General features: G+C 36.7%; 1 protein-coding gene across 1 annotated transcript in view; it reads left to right on the top strand.

Moving 5' to 3' along the window:
* The window catches only part of CPS1 (carbamoyl-phosphate synthase 1), a 142,292-nt gene that overhangs the window by 40,367 nt on the left and 78,969 nt on the right, over positions 1–22,956 (top strand). The window contains exons 7-16 of the mRNA XM_060016165.1: positions 672–761; positions 2,915–3,043; positions 3,574–3,680; positions 4,547–4,685; positions 5,321–5,398; positions 7,366–7,464; positions 9,100–9,195; positions 12,132–12,321; positions 13,326–13,483; positions 15,107–15,235. Coding sequence (XP_059872148.1) covers positions 672–761; positions 2,915–3,043; positions 3,574–3,680; positions 4,547–4,685; positions 5,321–5,398; positions 7,366–7,464; positions 9,100–9,195; positions 12,132–12,321; positions 13,326–13,483; positions 15,107–15,235 — 1,215 coding nt within the window. The remainder of the gene's footprint in view (positions 1–671; positions 762–2,914; positions 3,044–3,573; positions 3,681–4,546; positions 4,686–5,320; positions 5,399–7,365; positions 7,465–9,099; positions 9,196–12,131; positions 12,322–13,325; positions 13,484–15,106; positions 15,236–22,956) is intronic.

The raw sequence follows: 22,956 nt of genomic DNA, 5'->3' as shown, positions 1-22,956 counted from the left end.
TTGGGGAACTACTTCTTGGGTAAATGCCTGTGAAAATGGATCTGACTCCAAGCAGTGCTTAAAACATAGGTAATGATTATGATATGCTCTGGGATCCTTTTATGAAGTCTACCATTTAAATGCAAATGATTGCACAATAACCTAAAGGAACCAGGGGTCTACACTAGCTTAGCAAGTCCTCTGACTCAGACTGATTTTATCCATTAGCCCCACTGCATAAGCCTAACGCACAACAGCGCTATCTCATCCAAACTTTATTGCAAGTTGAGGATCAAATGGTATTTAAAGCATGATATATCTATCACTACATCTGTTTAGTGCTGAATCAGGCAATAATACTTGGAAATTCCATTGCTACTGGTTGTTAATGAGGCCAAACATGGGAAAGATATTTGTTAATTATGGAAGCAACCAATTTCTTAGGGATAATTGTTATTACTGTAATCAACGTTTTATACAAAACAGCAAGGTACTTTGTTCTCATGAAGAAGATAGAGTTTGTGGCATTTGCTGTGCCTTTCTTACAAATTGATTGTTAACTGCCAGCCACTCCCTAGTAGTTAGCAGTCAATCTGTTACCAAGTGCAGAGCATCCTGAGATGTGTTTATGATATTGGTGTGTTGCTCATAGCTGGACCTTCTCTCTTACTCTCTGGTTTTTAAAATGGCAGGATGTCAAGGTGTATGGCAAAGGAAATCCCACGAAAGTGGTAGCTGTAGACTGTGGGATAAAAAACAATGTGATCCGCTTACTAGTAAAGGTAAGTAATTTGTTCCATCTCAAGGTTGGGGGTTTCTAATATTGATCATTAGTGTTAATCTGATTTCCTCTATCTGTTTCAGAGAAAGCTTGTGTATTCTGTCAGAATGTCAGGGGATATACTCTCTTCTTGTTGCCTTTGATCTATTAGATAACACATTTATTCCTGTTAAAATTAGAGATGTAGATTTCTGTTAAAAAAAACCCAAAAACCTCAAAGGCCACAAAAACACAGAAGGAAATGAAGACTGTTCTTTTCACTTACCAACGGACATTCTGAGACAAGACACACTCAATTTCTTGGGGTTTAGAGATAACCAAAAAGGTAGTCAGTAGGAGAACTCCCCCTTTGGGTTACATTTATTATGTACCACATGTTTGTAGGGATTATGCCCTGATATAGTACAAACTTGCACATTGCTTTATATCAACTCTTAGAGAACCAACTGAAATTAGACCTTAAAAAATACTTGAGGAGAACGTAACCATTATTACAATGTTTTCTTTTTTTTTTTGCGGTACGCGGGCCTCTCACCGCCGTGACCTCTCCCATTGCGGAGCACAGGCTCCGGACGCACAGGCTCAGCGGCCATGGCTCACGGGCCCAGCCGCTCCGTGGCATGTGGGATCTTCCCGGACCAGGGCACAAACCCGTGTCCCCTGCATCGGCAGGCGGACTCTCAACCACTGCGCCACCAGGGAAGCCCACAATGTTTTCTTAAACATTGTTTTGTTGAGATTTCTCCTTCTCTTTCTCTCTCTGTCTCCCTCTGTCTCTTTGTCTTTCTATTTCTCTTATACATATGTACCCCACCCCTAGATATATTTGCATAACACCAAATTAGCATGGGTAAAGGAGAATTCTTCAATTCACTTTTTTTGTTATAGAATATCACCAACATCCAGATCATGATTTTGAATGCTGGTCAATTTTATTAACAAAAATGTGCGTGGACCCTTAAATAGTAGATGTGGTGGTTGGCCTAGCCATATCTCCCTCTCATTTTATCATCTTAAGGCATTTTGTTCATCTTCTAATTGCAAGTGTCTGCATCTTATTGCCTCAGAGCTCTCTTTGGTTGGTTGGAGGCTGCTGGCAGGCAGGAAATGACATAGAATTAATGATCCCTGGAGCAGCCCCAATCAATGACAGAGTATAAATTCCCCAGCTCCTTTGCCACATTGCTAAGCTGTTGTTAGGTGAAATATGCTACACTGGCTCTCAGAATTCCCCAGTGGGCTGAAGCTCCTTTTCTTCATTGTGGTAACTGCCCCAAAATGCACACTTTATTAGGGTCTTTCCCTATGTTGCTTTCTATTGGTATTTCCTGGAAACCCCTCCAAAGAAACTTCTTTCTCTCAAATTCTTATATCAGGAAATGCTTCTAGCAAAATAATCAAAGACATCTTCCCATCCACTTTTGTATAGAAAAGTTCTAATTTTTCTATCAGAATATAGGTATTATAGATAATATGAAAAATCCCTAGGAAAGAAGTCACTAAAATTTGGTCAGACAAAAAATACAGAATTGAGGGCTTCCTTGGTGGTACAGTGGTTGAGAGTCCGCCTGCCGATGCAGGGGACACGGGTTCGTGCCCCAGTCCGGGAAGATCCCACATGCCACGGAGCGGCTAGGCCCGTGAGCCATGGCCGCTGAGCCTGCGCGTCCAGAGCCTGTGCTCCACAACAGGAGAGGTCACAACAGTGAGAGGCCTGTGTACCGCAAAAAAAAAAAAAAAAAAAAAAAATACAGAATTGAAAAAGGTGAGAGGTGGACCAAATTAAATTTTGGAGAAAGGAATTTATCTTCTCTTTTGCAACTCCCTCTCCCAGAGCTAGGGAAGATAAACTGTATTCCTGTGTGCCCAGTCATGAAGCCTTTAGGTCTAGAACCTCCTGAAGTGTGGGGAAATGCATTATGTATTTTTTCAGAATCAAAATGTAAATAGTGTTTTTTTCCTCCACTTTCTATCCTAGGGTCCATTTACATCACACAAAATATGAGTCAACAGAGAGTTTTTTGCTCAGCATTATTTATTTGAATCGTGGACTCTGTTTCCCTTCCCTTTCGGGGTTAATTAGCCAAGAGAAGGTTTACCACTTTGGCGAAGAAAAATGTTATTAAATTGACCATTCTTGTGTTTCTTTTCCAGCGAGGAGCGGAAGTGCATGTAGTGCCCTGGAATCATGATTTCACCAAGATGGAGTATGATGGGCTTTTAATTGCCGGAGGACCTGGGAACCCAGCTCTTGCACAACCACTAATTCAGAATGTCAAAAAGGTGCAGTGAACCTGGGATAGTCTGTGTCTGTGTGTGAGGTGGAGAGAGTCTGCTCTGCATGGCCGAAAAAGCTGTAATATATTTTATTCATACAAGTAATTTTTTAGTACTCCTATTTGTGACCTCTGAGGCAGGGGAACCAACAAGGAGAGGGTTCAACAGGAAGAAGAACAAAGAACTTTAGACAAAGTGACTGGGATTGTGTCCTTGAGTGCAGAGAGCTGGAGTCCAATCTCCAAATGTGTTGTCTGTACAACTGGAAAATGACAACTTGGGACCTATAAGACCTTCAAGGTTCCAGAGAAATATTAAATTAGATGTGGTTTAGTCTGGATGTTAAGTACATTCTATTGAACTTCAATGCTGCAAATTGTCAATCCCGTCCTTATTTATCGTCTAACTTTTTATTCAATTACTATTCTCTTTACCTTGTAAATTAAGAAAAAAAAAGAATGCTTCATTTTATTCCTTCAGAGATTGCATGTTTTGGAATCGTTCTTCTGGAGTAATAAAATTTTTCCCTGACTTAGATCTTGGAGAGCGATCGCAAGGAACCATTGTTTGGAATCAGTACAGGAAATTTAATAACAGGATTGGCGGCCGGTGCCCAAGCCTACAAAATGTCTATGGCCAACAGGTAAGGCAGTTATGCTTCTGTTTACATGTCAAACTGGCTCTGAAATACTGGTAGTAACTAAACCGAAAAGACTTAGAGAACTTACGTGCCATTTTCTTCAGAATAAATCGATAAGCACACTATTATACGGTTCACAGTTGTCTGACTACCTGATACCACTTTTATTGCATTTTGGAAAGGCAGCCTTCTCTAACGATGACTTTGCTGTAGTTTAAAGTTATTTTCCTTTCCTTGGCATACATTGAAGTTATAATACTCAATCAAATAACATTCCAAGGGAAATTGTTCTGATTTTAAGCTTGATTTCAGAGCACTGATAACATTGTAAAACTCTAGTGTGACTTAAGAACCAAGAAATCTTCAGTTCCTCTTGGTTTTACTTCCTTACCCCAAATGATGTTAATTTATTCAACATGGAACTTTCCTTCACAGTCCACCCTCCCCATAAAGTATAATTCAGGTTGATTCAGGACTGAGTAGTTATCTCTTTATTATCCCCCAAGAACTCTTCTTTGGCTTTAAAATTACTGTAGCTCCCTTAAAATAAGTGGCTTATATGTGTCTCTGTTAAGCTAGTGAGCAAATCTTAGCTTTTTGTTATGAGTGCAATTCCACTTTTCTAAAACTGATTACAGAAGTTTAATAGAACTGATATTTAACACACAGCAAAGCTTCCTGAATTGAATTTTTTCCTAAAATTATTGGGCTTAACAATCTGTGACTTTTCTCATGCAGTAATTTTCACTAAGCAATTGAAACATTTGAATTTTAATAGGCTTTTCTTGCTCACTATTTTACAACTAATGCATTTATATTCTTTTCTTCACTTTTCCTTTTCCATATTCTTTTTCCCCTTTTCCCTCCAGAGGGCAGAATCAGCCTGTTTTGAATATCACGAACAGACAGGCTTTCATTACTGCTCAGAATCATGGCTATGCCCTGGACAGCACTCTTCCTGCTGGTTGGAAACCACTTTTTGTGAATGTCAATGATCAAACAAATGAGGTAAGTGCTCTCAGTAAACCCATTGAGTGTGTGATGAGAAGTGCAGGACTTTTAATACTCTGTTTTACAATTACCTTTCCCTTGTTTATGTGGGCTTTTCTGGGGTGTGTATGTGGAAGAATTCTTGTCACAGATTATTTCCCACAGCCCTCTGCTTTTTAAAAAGTCATTTCTCTCTGTCTTATTCTCTTATCGGTTGACTCATTAAGATCCACAATTTGAGTGTTAGTCAATGGCTGTCTTACACATTCATTGCTAATGGGTGATTGGTGGAGGTCTGTTTGAGCCTAGTCTACGTGGGTCTCTGGGACTCACTTGCACTGAAGTAGCCTTTGAGAAGACCCTTGGAGAAGTAATTTAGGAGTTGGAGAAAAGAAGAGGATTTGAGTTTATTCTGAACCAGAGCCTAGAGGGGCCTCAAAGGCTATAGACCAAATCAGTTGTTTTTAGTAAGGGAACGACACTAGTTGAATCTTTATTGGCCTATTTGTATTAGTACTGTTTGTTTTTAGAATGTTCTCAAACTTTTAACTTAGTTTTTAAAGTTTGGACTTTATTGTCCACTGAATCATACCTAGTCCTGGTTGACATTCTTTGCTACTGAAGGAATTTCTTCCCGTTTCTTTTTCCTTTAGGGGATTATGCATGAGAGCAAACCCTTCTTTGGTGTGCAGTTCCACCCAGAAGTCAGCCCAGGGCCAACAGACACTGAGGTATGTCAGAAAGATGAGGCCCATTATGTATTAAAATTGTTTAAATCAGAAATATATTTATGTGAAAAATTGAGAAACCAAAATAATCACCTGGGTGGTCTTAGTACAGAACATTCTTAAAAAGGGTGCTTTGGGGCTTCCCTGGTGGTGCAGTGGTTGAGAGTCCGCCTGCCGATGCAGGGGACGCACGTTCGTGCCCCGGTCCGGGAAGATCCCACATGCCGCGGAGCGGCTGGGCCCGTGAGCCATGGCCGCTGAGCATGCGCGTCCGGAGCCTGTGCTCTGCAATGGGAGAGGCCACAGCAGTGAGAGGCCTGCGTACTGCAAAAAAAAAAAAAAAAAAAAGAGTGCTTTGATAATGCCTATATTGTAAGAAAATTTCCCCATGAATATCATGGAGGAAATTTCTATCGTTTTAAACAGTTAAAGTGGGAAAGCGCTTAAGAAACTGATGCAATGTGATTTTTATTTAAACGAGTATCATTCTAATATATTTAGTTCTGAAATTTACAATTGTGGTACTATGCAAATGAATTCCCTCTTGCTATCTCATTCTCATAACTGAAATGAAATTTTAATCCCCCATCTGTGACTTCACAAAAATCCCTATGGCAACTGTTTGCGTAGCCACGAAGGGAAAATAAACAGCAGCAGGAGCAGGAAGGAGGTCAGGGGTGTCGGGGAGGGTATACATGCGCATGCATACGAGTCAGATGGCTTAAGAGAACCATAAGGAATGCTTAGAGGAGTTTTGTTTTTAATTTAAATATTTTTACTTATTTTGTAAGCTTCTGGTGCAATGTTTAAGAACATCTTTCCAAACAAGAGCTTGTGGTGATACTCAGAAAAGTCTGGGAAGTCTGAAGTGACTCTTCCTCTCCTATACCCTAGGGCCTCCAGTAGTAATGCTGACAATTCTTCCTTATCAGCAGATGCTCTCAGAATAGACACCTGGGTAAAACAAAGAGGAGAATAAAAATTTTCCCATTGTAGACTCTACTTCCTCATCCCTGAGTTGCCTTTTCAGATATTTGTATTTTGTTCTTGTTTTAATATTATTAGGAAAGAATGGTTCTTAATAGCCAAAGTCACTACAACATTACCTACCCATGATGACACTCAAAAATAAAATTTAGTTTCATATATCTATTGCCTAATGCATGTTAATAATTTTTTAACTTAAAATTTAAATTATTTGCCTATAGTAGGACTTCAGATTAGGAACACTGAAATTAAGATATGTGATATCCAGTATCACTTAGTTCTTTTTTTCTCCTGTCCTGCCAAATAGTTGCAAAATAAATATCTTTGTTGAAATTTGTCACCTCTAGTGCAACAGTGGAAGTAAATCATTGATAAAGTTTAAGAATAACCTTAGAGATATTTTAATACATAATACAATCTTTAGAGATATTTTTGACCTGATAGAAAATTTAAATATCCAGTTATTTCTAACTTTAGGGTGCATAAGTAATATAGCTTCATTTTTTTTGCATAGTTAGAATTTTATTTAGAAGAAGAAAATGATTCATAATTAAGGGGCTGAAAATGACATTCTCAGAAGGCATTATTTGAAATGTTCATTCTCTGCTGAAAACTTTTTTTTTACATCTTTACTAGATTATAATTGCTTTACAATGTTGTGTTAGTTTCTGCTGTACAACAAAGTGAATCAGTTATATGTATACCTATATTGAAAACTTTCTTTTAATAGGATTTGACATGAGCAGTTAGAAGTGTTTATTTGATCTAATTCTTATAGTAGTAAATATTTAGTTTTGCCAGCTTTGGCAAAACAAAAACAAAAACAAAAAAAAAACAAAAAACAAATACTGCATAGCAATACTCATCCTAAAAAGTTATTTGTTACTTATCTAAAGTTCAACTTGAACTGGGTATACTGTATTTTATCTGAGAATTCTGTGAGTTTTGAAGCTTCTAACTAGTTGGCTATATTTTTTTTCTAGTACCTGTTTGATTCCTTTTTCTCACTGATAAAGAAGGAGAAAGGTACCACAATTACATCAGTTCTACCGAAGCCGGCCCTAGTAGCATCTCGAGTTGAGGTCAGTATATGTGGGCTTCCTTTTCGTTTATGTATTTTGGATTTTCTCTATTGTGTGATGACTTCTTTTTTAAGTGAATGATGTAAACCTTTTTGATGTCTATGAAAAATGATTGGTAATATTGCAATCACCCATCATTTTAGCATCTAATTATTTGGTCTGTTCTAGATGATTCATTGGATGTTCATTGGGATCTTCATGTTTTGATTTAAAAATCATATCTTTTAAAGTTCACTTCTTCTAGAACATTTGTAATGAAAATAATTTAACAGAGAATAAGGTTTAATTTAGTTTCAAATTTGATATATTTTCCATTACTCAATAAACCACAGCCCTGTGTATGCTTGAGATACAGTTCAGGCTACAGAATCATTATAGATGATAGAAATTTTTGTTTCATCGAAAAACCCAAACGAACTTTTGGACAACCCAATACCTCTAAAGAGCAGATAGATAAGGATTAATATAGTGTAAGACTCGACTCCGTATTTGTTTGAATATGTATTTAATATGGAAAATTTCCTTCATAGTTAAGGCACACCCACACCCACACCATTATTACATAAAATTTAGAAGGGTGTATGTATATTTTTAAGTATATACATACATATATATATAATCCTCTTTTTATGAACAAAAAGAATTGATTTATATGTTTACATGAAATGATAAATTGAGTTAGATGGTTTGTTTTAGATTTCTGTGACAGCCTTTTTTCCTGAGATGGAGAGATGGGAGGTAATCCAGCCACTCAATGTGGATTCTTGGTAGCTAAAGAAGCCACCCCACCATACAGTGTATTTCTCAAAATATCAACTCATGTTTTTCAGATGCTTTTCTTTTTTTAAATAGTGAGGGAAACGTGTAATTTGGGATTCTACATTGCATTGCACATAGCAGGCACTCCATAAATACAAAACAAGTTTCCCAAGTCCTTGTCTCTTGCAGTGACCTACAACATTTTTCTCCTCTGAAGGGCTTGGCAGTTGTGGTTAAAAAATAAGCAGAATTATTATTTGCTTGAAATCATATATACAATTTGTATGAATTTCAGTATGCTGCCAAAACATGATCTTTTCATTACTGTATTTTCTGTAAATATTTCCGGACTGAACTGCAAAGTAAAGGCAAAATGTTAATATGAAGGTGTCCCTGTGTCCCCTTGCCTCCTGTGTTTTCTCTTCGTTTGTTAGGAAGGGTTTGTTTGTATTTATGCCTATTCTTTGTCCAGTAGAAACCCATGGAACAGTAACACATTTAGTCAATTAAATTTTAAGGAGGTTTTTATCTAAAAATTATATATAGAAATTATATTTATTATGTATACACATATACATTTCCATATATATTTATGTAGTTATTTTTAGATATTTATATATGTTTAATTAAAATGTAGACCTCTTCCAAAAAGTTTTTACTTAAGTGAAAAAAACCATGGCCTTTGGAAATTCCTTTTTGAAATTAGAGATGTTTAAATTGTTGGTCTTTTTACTCATATATTATGTATATTTCAAAACATTGTACTTTAAATCACCACATAAACACAGACAATATAGTTTATCTTTCCCATACTTAACAATGACTAATTTCCCCATCTTAATAATAAAAGCAATGCTATCTTCTTATTGCTTACAGGTTTCCAAAGTCCTTATCCTAGGATCCGGAGGTCTGTCCATTGGTCAGGCAGGTGAATTTGATTACTCGGGATCGCAAGCTGTAAAAGCCATGAAGGTGAGAGACTCTGATCTTTGCTGGAATTAATATACACTCCCTTTATGAGTCTAATTAGTATTTTATAATTTAGATTTATGACACTACCTCTTTTCAAAGTCACTATAATTAATTTCCTTCCACATCTTATATGAAGGGAAGTTTGATCACAGACAAGATTTTTAACTTAAATGTGCACACCTGCAAATTAAGAAGGTTGGATTGATCTCCAGAATTGTCTATGTTATCACCTATTTATATTGAAAACATAAATCTACACTTATAGATGTTACTCAATGAGGCAGTGAGCTTTTAAAACATATTTGTCTTTTGTGTGAAAGAGGGAATTTGGGTATCCCTGGTGCTCTAAAGTACTTCAAGTGTTCTACAGGATGCTTCAGGCATCTCTTTGGTTGAAAGGGGGAAGATCCAGCTGGAGGAACAAAGGAAACAATGCCTTTTGTTCAAGCTTTAGAAGTTATTGCAGGTCACCTAATTCCCCCATCTGTGACTTGGACTGGATGACTTACCAGGAAGGTATGGCTGGATTTTCAAGTGGAATAGAGGGTTTGATACCTAAGTTGGGAAGAATATCCTCCCTGTTTCTTCAGAGTCTCTCGAAATCTCCCCAGCCTTTATCATAGTAAAATAAACCTTTAGAAAACTGACACTGTAGGTGTAAGATATTTCTATTGAAGAGCTAACTTGGCTTCTCTTTGGTGTCCTTATTTTCCACGATAGTCCCCATTTTGGTGCTAATCAAGCCATCCAAAGTCAATGTGTGCTCTCTGTGACCTTGCCACAGGCTTTGTGGAGTCAAGCCACTCTTACCAAGAGACCTGGCTAGGAGAGAGCAACATAGGGAAGGAAGCAGGAGACTAGGACAACCGACAAGAGAAACAGTTGGCCAAAATTTTCCTTTTTTTCTTTGCTTTATTGAGTATTCTATATACAGAGATTTTCACCTGACAGATGTCTGTTGAAAACAGACACAACCCCCCAATTACCTTACTCTTCTTCCCATTCGTTTTTATTTTTAATAGTCTTCTCCATACACGCATGGATGTCCACCCCATGCACACATGTTTTTTGTGTACATTTTCAAAGTGTGCTTTATTTCGTTGTATTAAGATTCAGTTTTTCTTTAGATAGATAATTAGTGGGTATCCAATGGTTCAGATCGGTTAGAACACAGTCTAAGTGTGTTAAGGGTTTAGAACACATTTAAGTGGCATGCAATTTTTTATCCTATTTGGTAGTTTTATAAAGAATTAATATTTCCATAGGTTGTATTTTTTATATGCATTACATCCAAAAGGTGAAGTTATTGATTTGAACTGAAGAATAGGAATTATTAGATATAGTATTGTGATTAAGAGGTTAATAAAGATGAATTTATGAACTGAGTATTTTTTAAAACTTAGATTATGCATAAATTATAGCTGGAATTATATTAGAAAAAAATTATGTAACATTTATTAAAATGGTTTGAATAGACACTCATCACATGAATTTATGGGACCTTTTCCTGTGTAATTTGATTTATAAAAATAGCTATATTCATTGTACAGCACATGCAGGAAAATATTTAACAAATATACCTATCCATTGGTACTTTTCTCTAGTAGTGAGACAGTCTATAACTTCTGTTTATGATGTGCTCTCCGTTTGGACTCAATTATTTAAATTCTAACCCATATTTTAAATGCATTTGCTTATCTATATGTATCTATTCAATATTTTGTTAACAGTACTCTTTAAAATGTTCCTTGCAATCTTAGAGAGGGCTCATATTGAGGAAAGGGTGTAGAACTTGAGTCATAAGACTTGGATTAGAGCCCTAATTTTGTCATTTATCAGCTGTATGATCTTTGGAAGGTCACTTAACCTTATTGAATCTCAGTTTCTTCATCTGTAAGGTGAAAATTTCTTTTATAGTCTTGCTATAAAAATCAAATAAATTAACAAAAAAGTACACTACAAGTTTTAAGGCACTATTTGAATTTAAAGTAGTATGAAATATATTTAATTTTTCATTTGGATTCACCACACCCCCAAGGATATGTAGGGCTTTCAATGATGATTTCTATACTTTCATATGAATATTTTGTTGAGTTTTTAGAAGACTTCAAAATTGACATGCTAATAGGTAAAAAAATAAGAACCATCTGGCCAGATTTCATAATAATTATTTTACTAAATGTCACCCTCATCCTGGTCTATAAAGCTATTATCCTTAGTAGCCTACATGAAGAATTATTTTAGGGGTCTCTCCAGATGTCAGGAATGAGATAGGGCTATGAATATCTTCACACACACACAAATTTTTATTTTTTATTTTTTGCCATACGGTCATTTTCTTTTTATATAATATGTATAAACAGTTGTATAATGGTCTTTGTCAAAGCACTACAGCAGGCATGAAAATCTAAAGAAAATGGAAACCAGCAGAAGGCTCTCAGTGCTCCCAGCTAGAAGGGAAACACATTATCTTGCATTTAAAACGTATGCTCAATGCTGTTCTTCAATAAACGTTAGAAAAGGAAGCAGCTTTGATGCTGCCTTTTTTCCATTTTATGTTTTACTCATTCAAAAAAATTTGGAATATTTTATTCTTTTAAGGTCGACTGAGCTGTAAAATTGAGTAGTATTTGTGGACCTCCAGTCAAATTCTATAGAAAACATCTCCAGCTTTCCTTGATACCTACAGTGACAAGGAATTCAGGGTGATCCTCATGAGGTAGCCAGCTCTTTTTGGATAGTTTTATTTTCAAGCAGTTTTCTTCCTTCCTTTTACCAAATGTTTGTCATCCTTTAACTTCCATTCACACTGGTCCCATTACTGATCTCTAGAGCCCACAGAATAACTTTTTGTTACCTGTTAATACCCTTCATTTGAATATGATTTTTCTCTTTAGACCATATATTAAGATTCTAGATCTTTTTCTTTATTTCAGGAAGAAAATGTCAAAACTGTCCTGATGAACCCAAACATTGCATCGGTGCAAACCAATGAAGTGGGCTTAAAGCAAGCAGATACTGTCTACTTCCTCCCCATCACCCCTCAGTTTGTCACAGAGGTTATCAAGGCAGAACGGCCAGATGGATTAATTCTAGGCATGGGTGGACAGACAGCTCTGAACTGTGGTGAGTTCTTTTAAGTTTAATTGCAGAGTTTTGGTTCACACACTTATATACAATATTTTTTTGTTTGAATTTATTTAGCAGTTGTGCTCTGTGTGTTCATAAAAGTTTTCCACTGTGTGAGGAAGCTTAGTAAACAGCCACCTGAAAATGTCACATGATGAACATTACCAGTTTATTTCACAGAACAGCTGGGGGACAAAAAGAAACCTTTTGCTTTAATGCTGCATGGTGACTGAGTAGGTTTTTTGAGTCCCCCTCCTCCGTCCCAGGATACTGCTTTTCTCTGTTACCAGTGAAACTCTGAGAACTATTATGAGTGAAAAAGGGGAATTAACATTGATTAAGTGCTCTGTGCTCTTAGGTATCAGCCCTGTGGCATTTGACTTTCACATATATTTTCATGTTTACATAGATCAGTCTCTCTACCATCCCTTCATGCATCTGCTGAGTCCAATGCTCTGTCCTATTTAAAATATTTCAAACCTTCAGAATTAGATCATGAATGAGAATCTCACTGGCTAGTTTGGGTAAGCAGTTGGTGATATAATTTGTATGTCAACTATAAAAAACAGCCAAAGTTAGAAGTTAAGTTAGTGGGAACACAAACGATTTTGTTAATTTTTAACCTAGATAGATACCCACATCACTGAGATTATTTACACAAGAGAAGCTCATTATAGGAATAGACCTTCCTTAGAAGGAAATGAAATATACTAAAATCTTAAGGCTCACTGTAATTCTATGATTTTGATTAACGAGAATAATAAAAATCATTTGGAGAAGGTGATAATATACATAATAGTAGCACCAGCAAGATGTTTTGCTAAAATGTCTTCAGAATTTTTCTTGCAAAAATTTTTTTACTCTAAGTGCAATTCTGTTGTGGACTCTGGTGGCTTTTTGGAGTTAAGATTTTTTTAAAAAAAAAGTTGTATTCAGATGTCTATTATAGAAAACGTAAGAGTTTGATATGTTAAAAATTGATTTATTTTGTTTTTCTGTAGGAGTGGAACTATTTAAGAGAGGTGTGCTCAAGGAATATGGCGTGAAAGTCCTGGGAACCTCAGTTGAATCCATTATGGCCACAGAAGATAGACAGCTGTTCTCAGACAAACTAAATGAGATTAATGAAAAGATTGCTCCAAGCTTTGCAGTGGAATCGGTAAGAAATCTTTGTTCTGGAGAAACAGGACCATTATGTGTCTTGTGTTGTAGAGAGAAATATAATATTATATTTGTATATGTTATCTTCCAGAAATGTGTTATTACTTCAGAGACACTGTGTATTATTTGTGGCATTCAATGCTAAAACATTAGGGACAGGTATTAATAGTTTATTTTTATGAAAAGGGAAGCATAATCTCAAAGGTGATGTGGTTTATCAATGGTTGATGTGACCTGAGTATCAAATCTCCTGAATCAAAACAAAGAACCATACCAACTTGCAATGCCAAAGTAATTTTTACCTTCTTCCTGGGATCAGTCACACATTTTGTAAGTGCGAATGTCCTGCAAATGGGAAATGGTTGAATTTAAAATTTCTTTTAGGGACTTCCCTGGTGGTCCAGTGGTTGTCTCTGTGTTTCCGCTGCAGGGGGCACAGATTTGATCCCTGGGTGGGGAAATACGATCCTGCATGCGTGCAGCATGGCCAAAAAATAAACGAACAAATTTTTTTTTGTTAGAATGGAATAAACATTTTACAATAAAATTATCTAGAAAAAAAAAGCCATTGGATCTAATCAGTAATATTTATGACTGAGAAACCTGTGGCTTAGATGGTTAAAGAGGACAGATTGTTTTGCATTTCTCTTAATCATTTTCCATCGTATCCTGTGCCTATTGATGGGCTATTACCAGGTACCAGGAAAAGATCAACTTCCTGTACATCTCTTTTTGTCCCTGACTTTATTCCTGATTTCAGTCAGTGAAATGGGGGTACTGGAGACAGTTTCTGATGCAACTTCCTCAGTGTAGAAATAGGCAAATCCTCTGGGATAAGGCAAGTACTGCTGGGACAACTAAAAATGGGCTATGTATGTTTTCATAAAAGCGTGCTATCAAGTATATAGCATGTTGCAAAGCTGTCAATCAGGAACAATCCCAGGATAGCTCTGCTGAACACGTGGAAAGCTCCTGCCATATATTTATTCTTTCATTGCCAGATTTAATTATGTCCTTGCTTCCTTAGGATGAGAAACAGGCATATGGGAAAGGTATAATTACATTCCCATTGGTAGTGTAATAATATTCCATGACAGAAAAATATAGCCAACATATGCTGTATTCTGTAAGTTAAAAAAAAAAAAAAATCCCAAGCTTCCGAGACTACTCTCTGACTGAACTTGAAAAATGAAAAATCTCTTTCTATATAATATTCCAAATGGCTTATTGCAGTAATATCAAGTTAGATTCTGTAGTAGAAAACCTTGCTTTGTTAAGAGATGAAGACTTTTAAACTGAACTTAAAAATTCAATATAGCTCCCATTCTCAAATTAATGGCAACTATCTCACGTCTGGCCATTGTTTTATTTTTTATACTGCAAAATAAAATTTACCCCAAAGATGTTAAAAAAATGCCTTCACTGTATATTAAAAAATTCTAAAATTTAATTTAAAATTTATAAAATAACACTTGTTTTTCAGAAGGAGATGAGGGAATAATAGAACATTTTCATAGTCATTTTTTCCAAATAAACTGATTTACCTGAATTACCAGACTCTCTTTGTTGGTCTTTTCTACTGTCAGCTTTTAAAACTTTGAGTCCTTGTTCTTGTTGACAGATTGAGGATGCACTGAAGGCGGCAGACACCATTGGCTACCCGGTGATGATCCGTTCTGCCTATGCCCTGGGTGGGTTAGGCTCAGGTATCTGTCCTAATAAGGAGACCTTACTGGACCTCAGCACAAAGGTATGTATTTTTGAAGACCAAATTCTGACCAGCCAAGAAAACTCCCTGATATAGTCTTTCAATTAGAGAAAGTTATGTAGATAAGAAATAACCTTTTCTCTGTTTATAAATCACTGCCACATCTCTAAATTGTTGTCCAAGAGGTGACACTTTTGAAAGGGAAATACAGTGCAATTACTTACACTGGAACATAGCATTAACCCAAAGTCCGTCTTTACTGTACTGTCTATTGATTTCATTGATAGACAGTCAATCCAGTTCCATCTCCCTCTGCTACAAAATCTGCTCCAAAACACCCATCATGCTAAAATATATTTTAGTGGTTTAAAAAAAAAAACAATATAATGTCACATTTTGCCATTATCTTTTGAAACAGTAAGACATGGATGACATCTGGTAAGGGAAATAAAACACATTGAGTAGTTTACCTTTACCTCAAATTCAGGTGTTTAACATATATACAATATAAACCTCTTAGTACTATGAATGAGTGATTACTCTGCCAACTGCCACACACATATATAAGCAAAAGTGAAAGCTGAGTGCTTACCATTTACATAAAAATCACTTTATTTCTGAATATTCCTTTTAAGTATTAAAGGGAAGATCTTGAAAATTAAGATATGCTCCAAAAAATAAATTAGAAATTAACACAGAAGTCATGCTTCATGAAATCAGCGACTTTTGCCCACACTCTATTCCCATAGAATACAGCAGTGCCTTGCAATACTGGGGCTCAGTAAGTGCTAGTTGAATGAATGAATATGTGTGTGGGCAAAGAGACTTATGTAACTTTCCATGTAGCAGTTATGGATGTGAAGCTGACAGAATTATTGTGATGGCTATTTTTAGGGGTGCTGAGTAAATATCAAGCAGAGTTTATACCCTTATCATTATTTACGTTTTAGAGTGAAAAAGAATGAGCCCTTGAATTATTGACGCAAGATTTTGAGAACAAACAGATAAAATTAAATGTATTTTAATAACTGCAATGACAAACGTACATGTCTACAAATTGGATTGAGTTTTTCTAAAGTTGCCAAAAAAAAACTCCAAAAGGGAAACATATCTAATATAAATGTTCCCTATTTCCATCTGGACTTCTGAATCATGTATTTAAAGAAAAGACATGTTTGTGGAGGTATACATTTTTTTCCTCTAGCATATTAGATGTTCCCAATCTTTTTATTTAAAAAATTTTTTTAATTTTTTTAACATCTTTATTGGAGTATAATTGCTTTACAATGGTGTGTTAGTTTCTGCTTTATAACAAACTGAATCAGCTATACATATACATGTATCCCCATATCTCCTCCCTCTTGCATCTCCCTCCCACCCTCCCTATCCCACCCCTCTAGGTGGTCACAAAGCACCAAGCTGATCTCCCTGTGCTATGTGGCTGCTTCCCAATAGCTATCTATTTTACATTTGGTAGTGTATATATGTCAATGCCACTCTCTCACTTCGTCCCAGCTTACCCTTACCCATCCCTGTGTCCTCAAAGCCATTCTCTATGTCTGCATCTTTATTACTATCCTGCCCCTAGGTTTTTCAGAAACTATTTTTTTTTTAGATTCCATATATATGTGTTACCATATGGTATTTGTTTTTCTCTTTCTGACTTACTTCACTCTGTATGACAGATTCTATGTCCATCCACCTCACTACAAATAACTCAATTTCGTTTCTTTTTATGGCTGAGTAATATTCCATTGTATATATGTGCCACATCTTCTTCATCCATTCATCCAATGATGGACACTTAGGTTGCTTCCATCTCCTGGCTATTGTAAATAGAGCTGCAATGAACATTTTGGTACGTGACTCTTTTTGAATTATGGTTTTCTCAGGGTATATGCCCAGTAGTGGGATTGCTGGGTCATATGGTAGTTCTATTTGTAGTTTTTTAAGGAACCTCCATACTGTTCTCCATAGTGGCTGTACCAATTCACATTCCCACCAGCAGTGCAAGAGTGTTCCCTTTTCTCCACACCCTCTCCAGCATTTATTCTTTCTAGACTTTTTGATGATGGCCATTCTTATGGTGTGAGATGATATCTCATTGTAGTTTTGATTTGCATTTCTCTAATGATTAATGATGTTGAGCATTCTTTCATGTGTTTGTTGGCAATCTATATATTCTTTGGAGAAATGTCTATTTAGGTCTTCTGCCCATTTTCGGATTGTGTTGGTTTTTTTTTTTGTTATTGAGCTGCATGAGCTGCTTGTAAATTTTGGAGATTAATCCTGTCAGTTGCTTCATTTACAAATATTTTCTCCCATTCTGAGGGTTGTCTTTTTGTCTTGTTTATGGTTTCCATTGCTGTGCAAAAGCTTTTAAGTTTCATTAGGTCCCATTTTTGTTTTTATTTCCATTTCTGTAGGAGTTGGGTCAAAAAGGATCTTGCTGTGAGTTATGTCATAGAGTGTTCTGCCTATGTTTTCCTCTAAGAGTTTATAGTATCTGGCTTTACATTTAGGTCTTTAATCCATTTTGAGTTTATTTTTGTGTATGGTGTTAGGGAGTGTTCTAATTTCATTCTTTTACATGTAGCTCTCCAGTTTTCCCAGCACCACTTATTGAAAAGGCTGTCTTTTCTCCATTCTATATTCTTGCCTCCTTTATCAAAAATAAGGGGACCATATGTGCATGGGTTTATCTCTGGGCTTTCTATCCTGTTCCATTCATCTCTTTCTGTTTTTGTGCCAGTACCATACTGTCTTAATTACTGTAGCTTTGTAGTGTAGTGTGAAGTCAGGCAGCCTGATTCCTCCAGGTCCGTTTTTTTTCTCAAAATTGCATTGGCTATTCGGGATCTTTTGTGTTTCAATACAAATTGTGAAATTTTTTGTTCTAATTCTGTGAAAAATGCCATTGATAATTTGATAGGAATTGCATTGAATCTGTAGATTGCTTTGTGTAGTAGAGTCATTTTCACAATGTTGATTCTTCCAATCCAAGAACAGGGTATGTCTCTCCATCTGTTTGTATCATCTTTAATTTCTTTCATCAGTGTCTTATAGTTTTCTGCATACAGGTCTTTTGTCTCCTTAGGTAGATTTATTCCTAGGTATTTTATTCTTCTTGTTGCAATGGTAAATGGGAGTGTTTCCTTAATTTCTCTTTCAGATTATTCATCATTAGTGTATAGGAATGCAAGAGGTTTCTGTGCATTAATTTTGTCTCCTTCTACTTTACCAAATTCATTGATTAGCTCTAGTAGTTTTCTGGTAGAGGCTTTAGGATTCTCTGTGTACAGTGTCATGTCATCTGCAAACAGTGACAGCTTTACTTGTTCTTTTCCGATTTGGATTCCTTTCATTTCTTTTTCTTCTCTGATTGCTGTGGCTAAAACTTCCAAAACTATGTTGAATAATAGTGGTGAGTGTGGGCAACCTTGTCTTGTTCCTGACCGTAGTGGAAATGGTTTCAGTTTTTCAGCATTGAGAACGATGTTGGCTCTGGGTTTGTCATATATGGCCTTTATTATGTTGAGATAAATTCCCTCTATGCCTGCTTTCTGGAGTGTTTTTATCATATGGATCTTGAATTTTGTCGAAAGCCTTTTCTGCATCTATTGAGATGATCGTATGGTTTTTATACTTCAGTTTCTTAATACAATGTATCACATTGATTGATTTGCATATATTGAAGAATCCTTGCATTCCTGGATAAACCCAATTTGATCATGGTGTATGATCCTTTTAATGTGTTGTTGGATTCTGTTTGCTAGTATTTTGTTTAGGATTTTTGCATCTATGTTCATCAGTGATGTTGGCCTGTAGTTTTCTTTCTTTGAGGCATCCTTGTCTGGTTTTGGTATCAGGGTGATGGTGGCCTCATGGAATGATTTGGGGAGAGTTCCTCCCTCTGCTATATTATGGAAGAGTTTGGCAAGGATAGTTGTTGCTCTTCTCTAATATTTGATAGAATTTGCCTGTGAAGCCATCTGGTCCTGAGCTTTTGTTTCTTGGAAGATTTTTAATCACAGTCTCAATTTCAGTGCTTGTGATTGGTCTGTTTATATTTTCTATTTCTTCCTGGTTCAGTCTCAGAAAGTTGTGAAGTTCTAAGAATTTGTCCATTTCTTCCAGGTTGTCCATTTTATTGGCATATAGTTGCTTGTAGTAATCTCTCATGATCCTTTGTATTTCTGCAGGGTCAGTTGTTACTTCTCCTTTTTCATTTCTAATTCTATTGATTTGAGTCGTCTCCCTTTTTTTCTTGATGAGTCTGGCTAATGGTTTATCAATTTTGTTTATCTTCTCAAAGATCCAGCTGTTAGTTTTATTGATCTTTGCTGTTGTTTTGCTTCATTTATTTTTCATTTATTTCTGATCTGATCTTTATGATTTCTTTCGTTCTGCTAACTTTGGGGTTTTGTTGTTCTTCTTTCTCTAATCGCTTTAGGTGTAAGGTTAGTTTGTTTATTTGAGGTGTTTCTTGTTTCTTGAGGTAAGATTGTATTGCTATATACTTCCCTCTTAGAAGTGCTTTTGCTGCATCCCATAGGTTTTGGGTCATTGTGTTTTTATTGTCATTTGTTTCTAGGTTGTTTTTTTTTTATTTTGCGGTATGTGGGCCTCTCACTGTTGTGGCCTCTCCCGTTCCGGAGCACAGGCTCCAGACACGCAGGCTCAACAGCCATGGCTCACGGGCCCAGCCACTCCGCGTCATGTGGGATCTTCCTGGACCGGGGCACGCACCCGTGTCCCCTGCTTTGGCAGGTGGACTCTCAACCACTGCGCCACCAGGGAAGCCCTAGGTATTTTTTGATTTTCTCTTTGATTTCTTCAGTGATCTCTTGGTTACTAAGTAGTGCACTTTTTAGCCACCATGTATTTCTATTTTTTACAGATTTTTTCCTGTAATTGATATGTAGTCTCATAGCATTGTGGTCGGAAAAGATACTTGATACAATTTCAGTTTCGTAAATTTACCAGTGCTTGATTTGTGACCCAAGATATGATCTATCCTGGAGAATGTTCCATGAGCACTTGAGAAGAAAGTGTATTCTGTTATTTTTGGATGGAATGTCCTATAAATATCAATTAAGTCTTTCTTGTTTAATGTATCATTTAAAGCTTGTGTTGCCTTATTTATTTTAATTTTGGATGACCTGTCCATTGGTGAAAGTGGGGTGTTAAAGTCCCCTACTATGATTGTGTTACTGTCAATTTCCCCTTTTTAGGCTGTTAGCATTTTCCTTATGTATTGAGGTGCTCCTCCATTTGGTGCATAAATATTTAAAATAATTATATCTTCTTGGATTGATCCCTTGAGCATTATGTAGTGTCCTCGTTGTCTCTTGTAATAGTCTTTATTTTAATGTCTATTTTGCCTGATATGAAAATTGCTACCCCAGCTTTCTTTTGATTTCCACTTGCTTGGAGTATCTTCTTCCATCCCCTCACTTTCAGTCTCTTTGTGTCCCTAGGTCTGAAGTAGGCCTCTTGTAGACAGCATATATACGGATCTTGTTTTTGCATCCATTCAGCCAGGCTATGTCTTTTGATTGGAGCATTTAATCCATTTACTTTTAAGGTAGTTATCGATATGTATGTTCCTATTACCATTTTCTTAATTTTTTGGGGTTCGTTATTGTAGGTCTTTTTCTTCTCTTGTGTTTCCTGTCTAAAGAATTTCCTTTAGCATTTGTTGTAAAGCTGGTTTGCTGGTGCTGAATTCACTTAGCTTTTGCTTGTCTGTATAGGTTTTTATTTCTCCGTCGAATCTCAATGAGTTCCTTGCTAGGTAGAGTAATCTTGATTGTTGGTTTTTCCCTTTCATCACTTTAAATATGTCCTGCCACTCCCTTCTGGCTTGCAGAGTTTCTGCTGAAAGATCAGCTGTTAACCTTATGGGGATTCCCTTGTATGTTATTTGTTGCTTTTTCCTGCTGTTTTTAATATTTTTTCTTTGTATTTAATTTTTGATAGTTTGATTAATATATGTCTTGGTGTGTTTCTCCTTGGATTTTTCCTGTATGGCACTCTCTGCAGTTCCTGGACTTGATTAACTATTTCCTCTTCCATATTAGGGAAGTTTTTAAGCTATGATCGCTTCAAATATTTTCTCAGTCCGTTCCTTTTTCTATTCTTCTTCTGGGACCCCTATAATTCGAATGTTTGTGCATTTAATGTTGTCCCAGAGGTCTCTGAGACTGTCCTCAATTCTTTTCATTCTTTTTTCTTTATTCTGCTCTGCAGTAGTTATTTCCACTATTTTATCTTCCAGGTCACTTATCCGTTCTTCTGCCTCAGTTATTCTGCTATTGATTCCTTCTGGAGAATTTTTAATTTCATTTATTGTGTTGTTCATCATTGTTTGTTTGCTCTTTAGTTCTTCTAGGTCCTTGTTAAACGTTTCTTACATTTTCTCCATTCTATTTCCAAGATTTTGGATCATCTTTACTATCATTACTCCGAATTCTTTTTCAGGTAGACTGCCTCTTTCCTCTTCATTTGTTAGGTCTGGTGGGTTTTTATCTTGCTCCTTCATATGCTGTGTGTTTCTCTGTCTTCTCATTTTTTATAACTTACTGTTTTGGGGGTCTCCTTTTCGCAGGCTGCCGGTTCATAGTTCCTGTTGTTTTTGGTGCTTGCCCCCAGATGCTAAGGTTGGTTCAGTGGGTTGTGTAGGCTTCCTGGTGTATGGGACTAGTGCCTGTGATCTGGTGAATAAAGTGGATCTTGTGTTTCTCGTGGGCAGGTCTGCGTCCTTTCGTGTGTTTTGTGGTGTCTTTGACCTTATTATGATTTTAGGCAGCCTCTCTTTAATGGGTTAGGTTGCGTTCCTGTCTTGCTAGTTGTTTGGCATAGGGTGTGCAGCACTGTAGCTTGCTGGTCGTTGAGTGGAGCTGGTTCTGAGCGTTGAGTTGGAGATATTTTGGCGAACTGCCACTGTTTGATATTATGTGGAGCTGGGACATCTCTTGTGGACCAATGTCCTGAACTCGGCTCTCCCACCTCAGAGCACAGTCCTGACACCCAGCTGGAGCACCAAGACCCAGTCCTCCACACAGCTCAGAAGAAAAGGGAGAGAAAGTGAAAGAAAGAAAGAAAAAAACCAACAAAATAAAGTTATTAAAATAAAAAATAATTTTTTAAGATAATAACATTTAAAAGTAATAAAAAAGAAAAAAAAGAGAGAAAGAGGAGAGCAACCAAACCAAAAAACAAATCCACCAAAAATAACAAATACTAAATTTATACTAAAAAAAACAAAAGCAGACAGACAGAACCCTAGGGCAAATGGTAAAAGCAAAGCTATAGGAACAAAATCACACAAAGAAGCGTACACATACACACTCACAAAAAGAGACAAAGAAAAAAAAATATATATATATATCGTTGCTCCCGAAGTCCACTGCCTCAGTTTCGCGATGATTCGTTGTCTATTCATGTATTCCACAGATTCAGGGTACATCAAGTTGATTGTGGATATTTAATCCGTTGCTTTTGAGGCTGCTGGGAGAGATTTCCCTTCCTCTTTGTTCCCACAGCTCCAGGGGCTCAGCTTTGGATTTGGTCCTGCCTCTGCATGTAGGTCGCCAGAGGGCGTCTGTACTTCGCTCAGACAGTACAGGGTTAAAGGAGCAGCTGATTCGGGGGCTCTGGCTCACTCAGGCCAGGGGGAGGGAGGGGTACGGAATGCAGGGTGAGCCTGTGCAGGCAGAGGCTGGTGTGACGTTGCATCAGCCTGAGGCACACCGTGTGTT

The sequence above is a fragment of the Delphinus delphis genome, chromosome 7, assembly GCF_949987515.2.
Source record: "Delphinus delphis chromosome 7, mDelDel1.2, whole genome shotgun sequence".
NCBI classification, from domain to species: Eukaryota; Metazoa; Chordata; class Mammalia; order Artiodactyla; family Delphinidae; genus Delphinus; species Delphinus delphis.
Note: the sequence above shows the minus strand (reverse complement) of the source record. Positions and strands in the feature narration are given on the sequence as shown.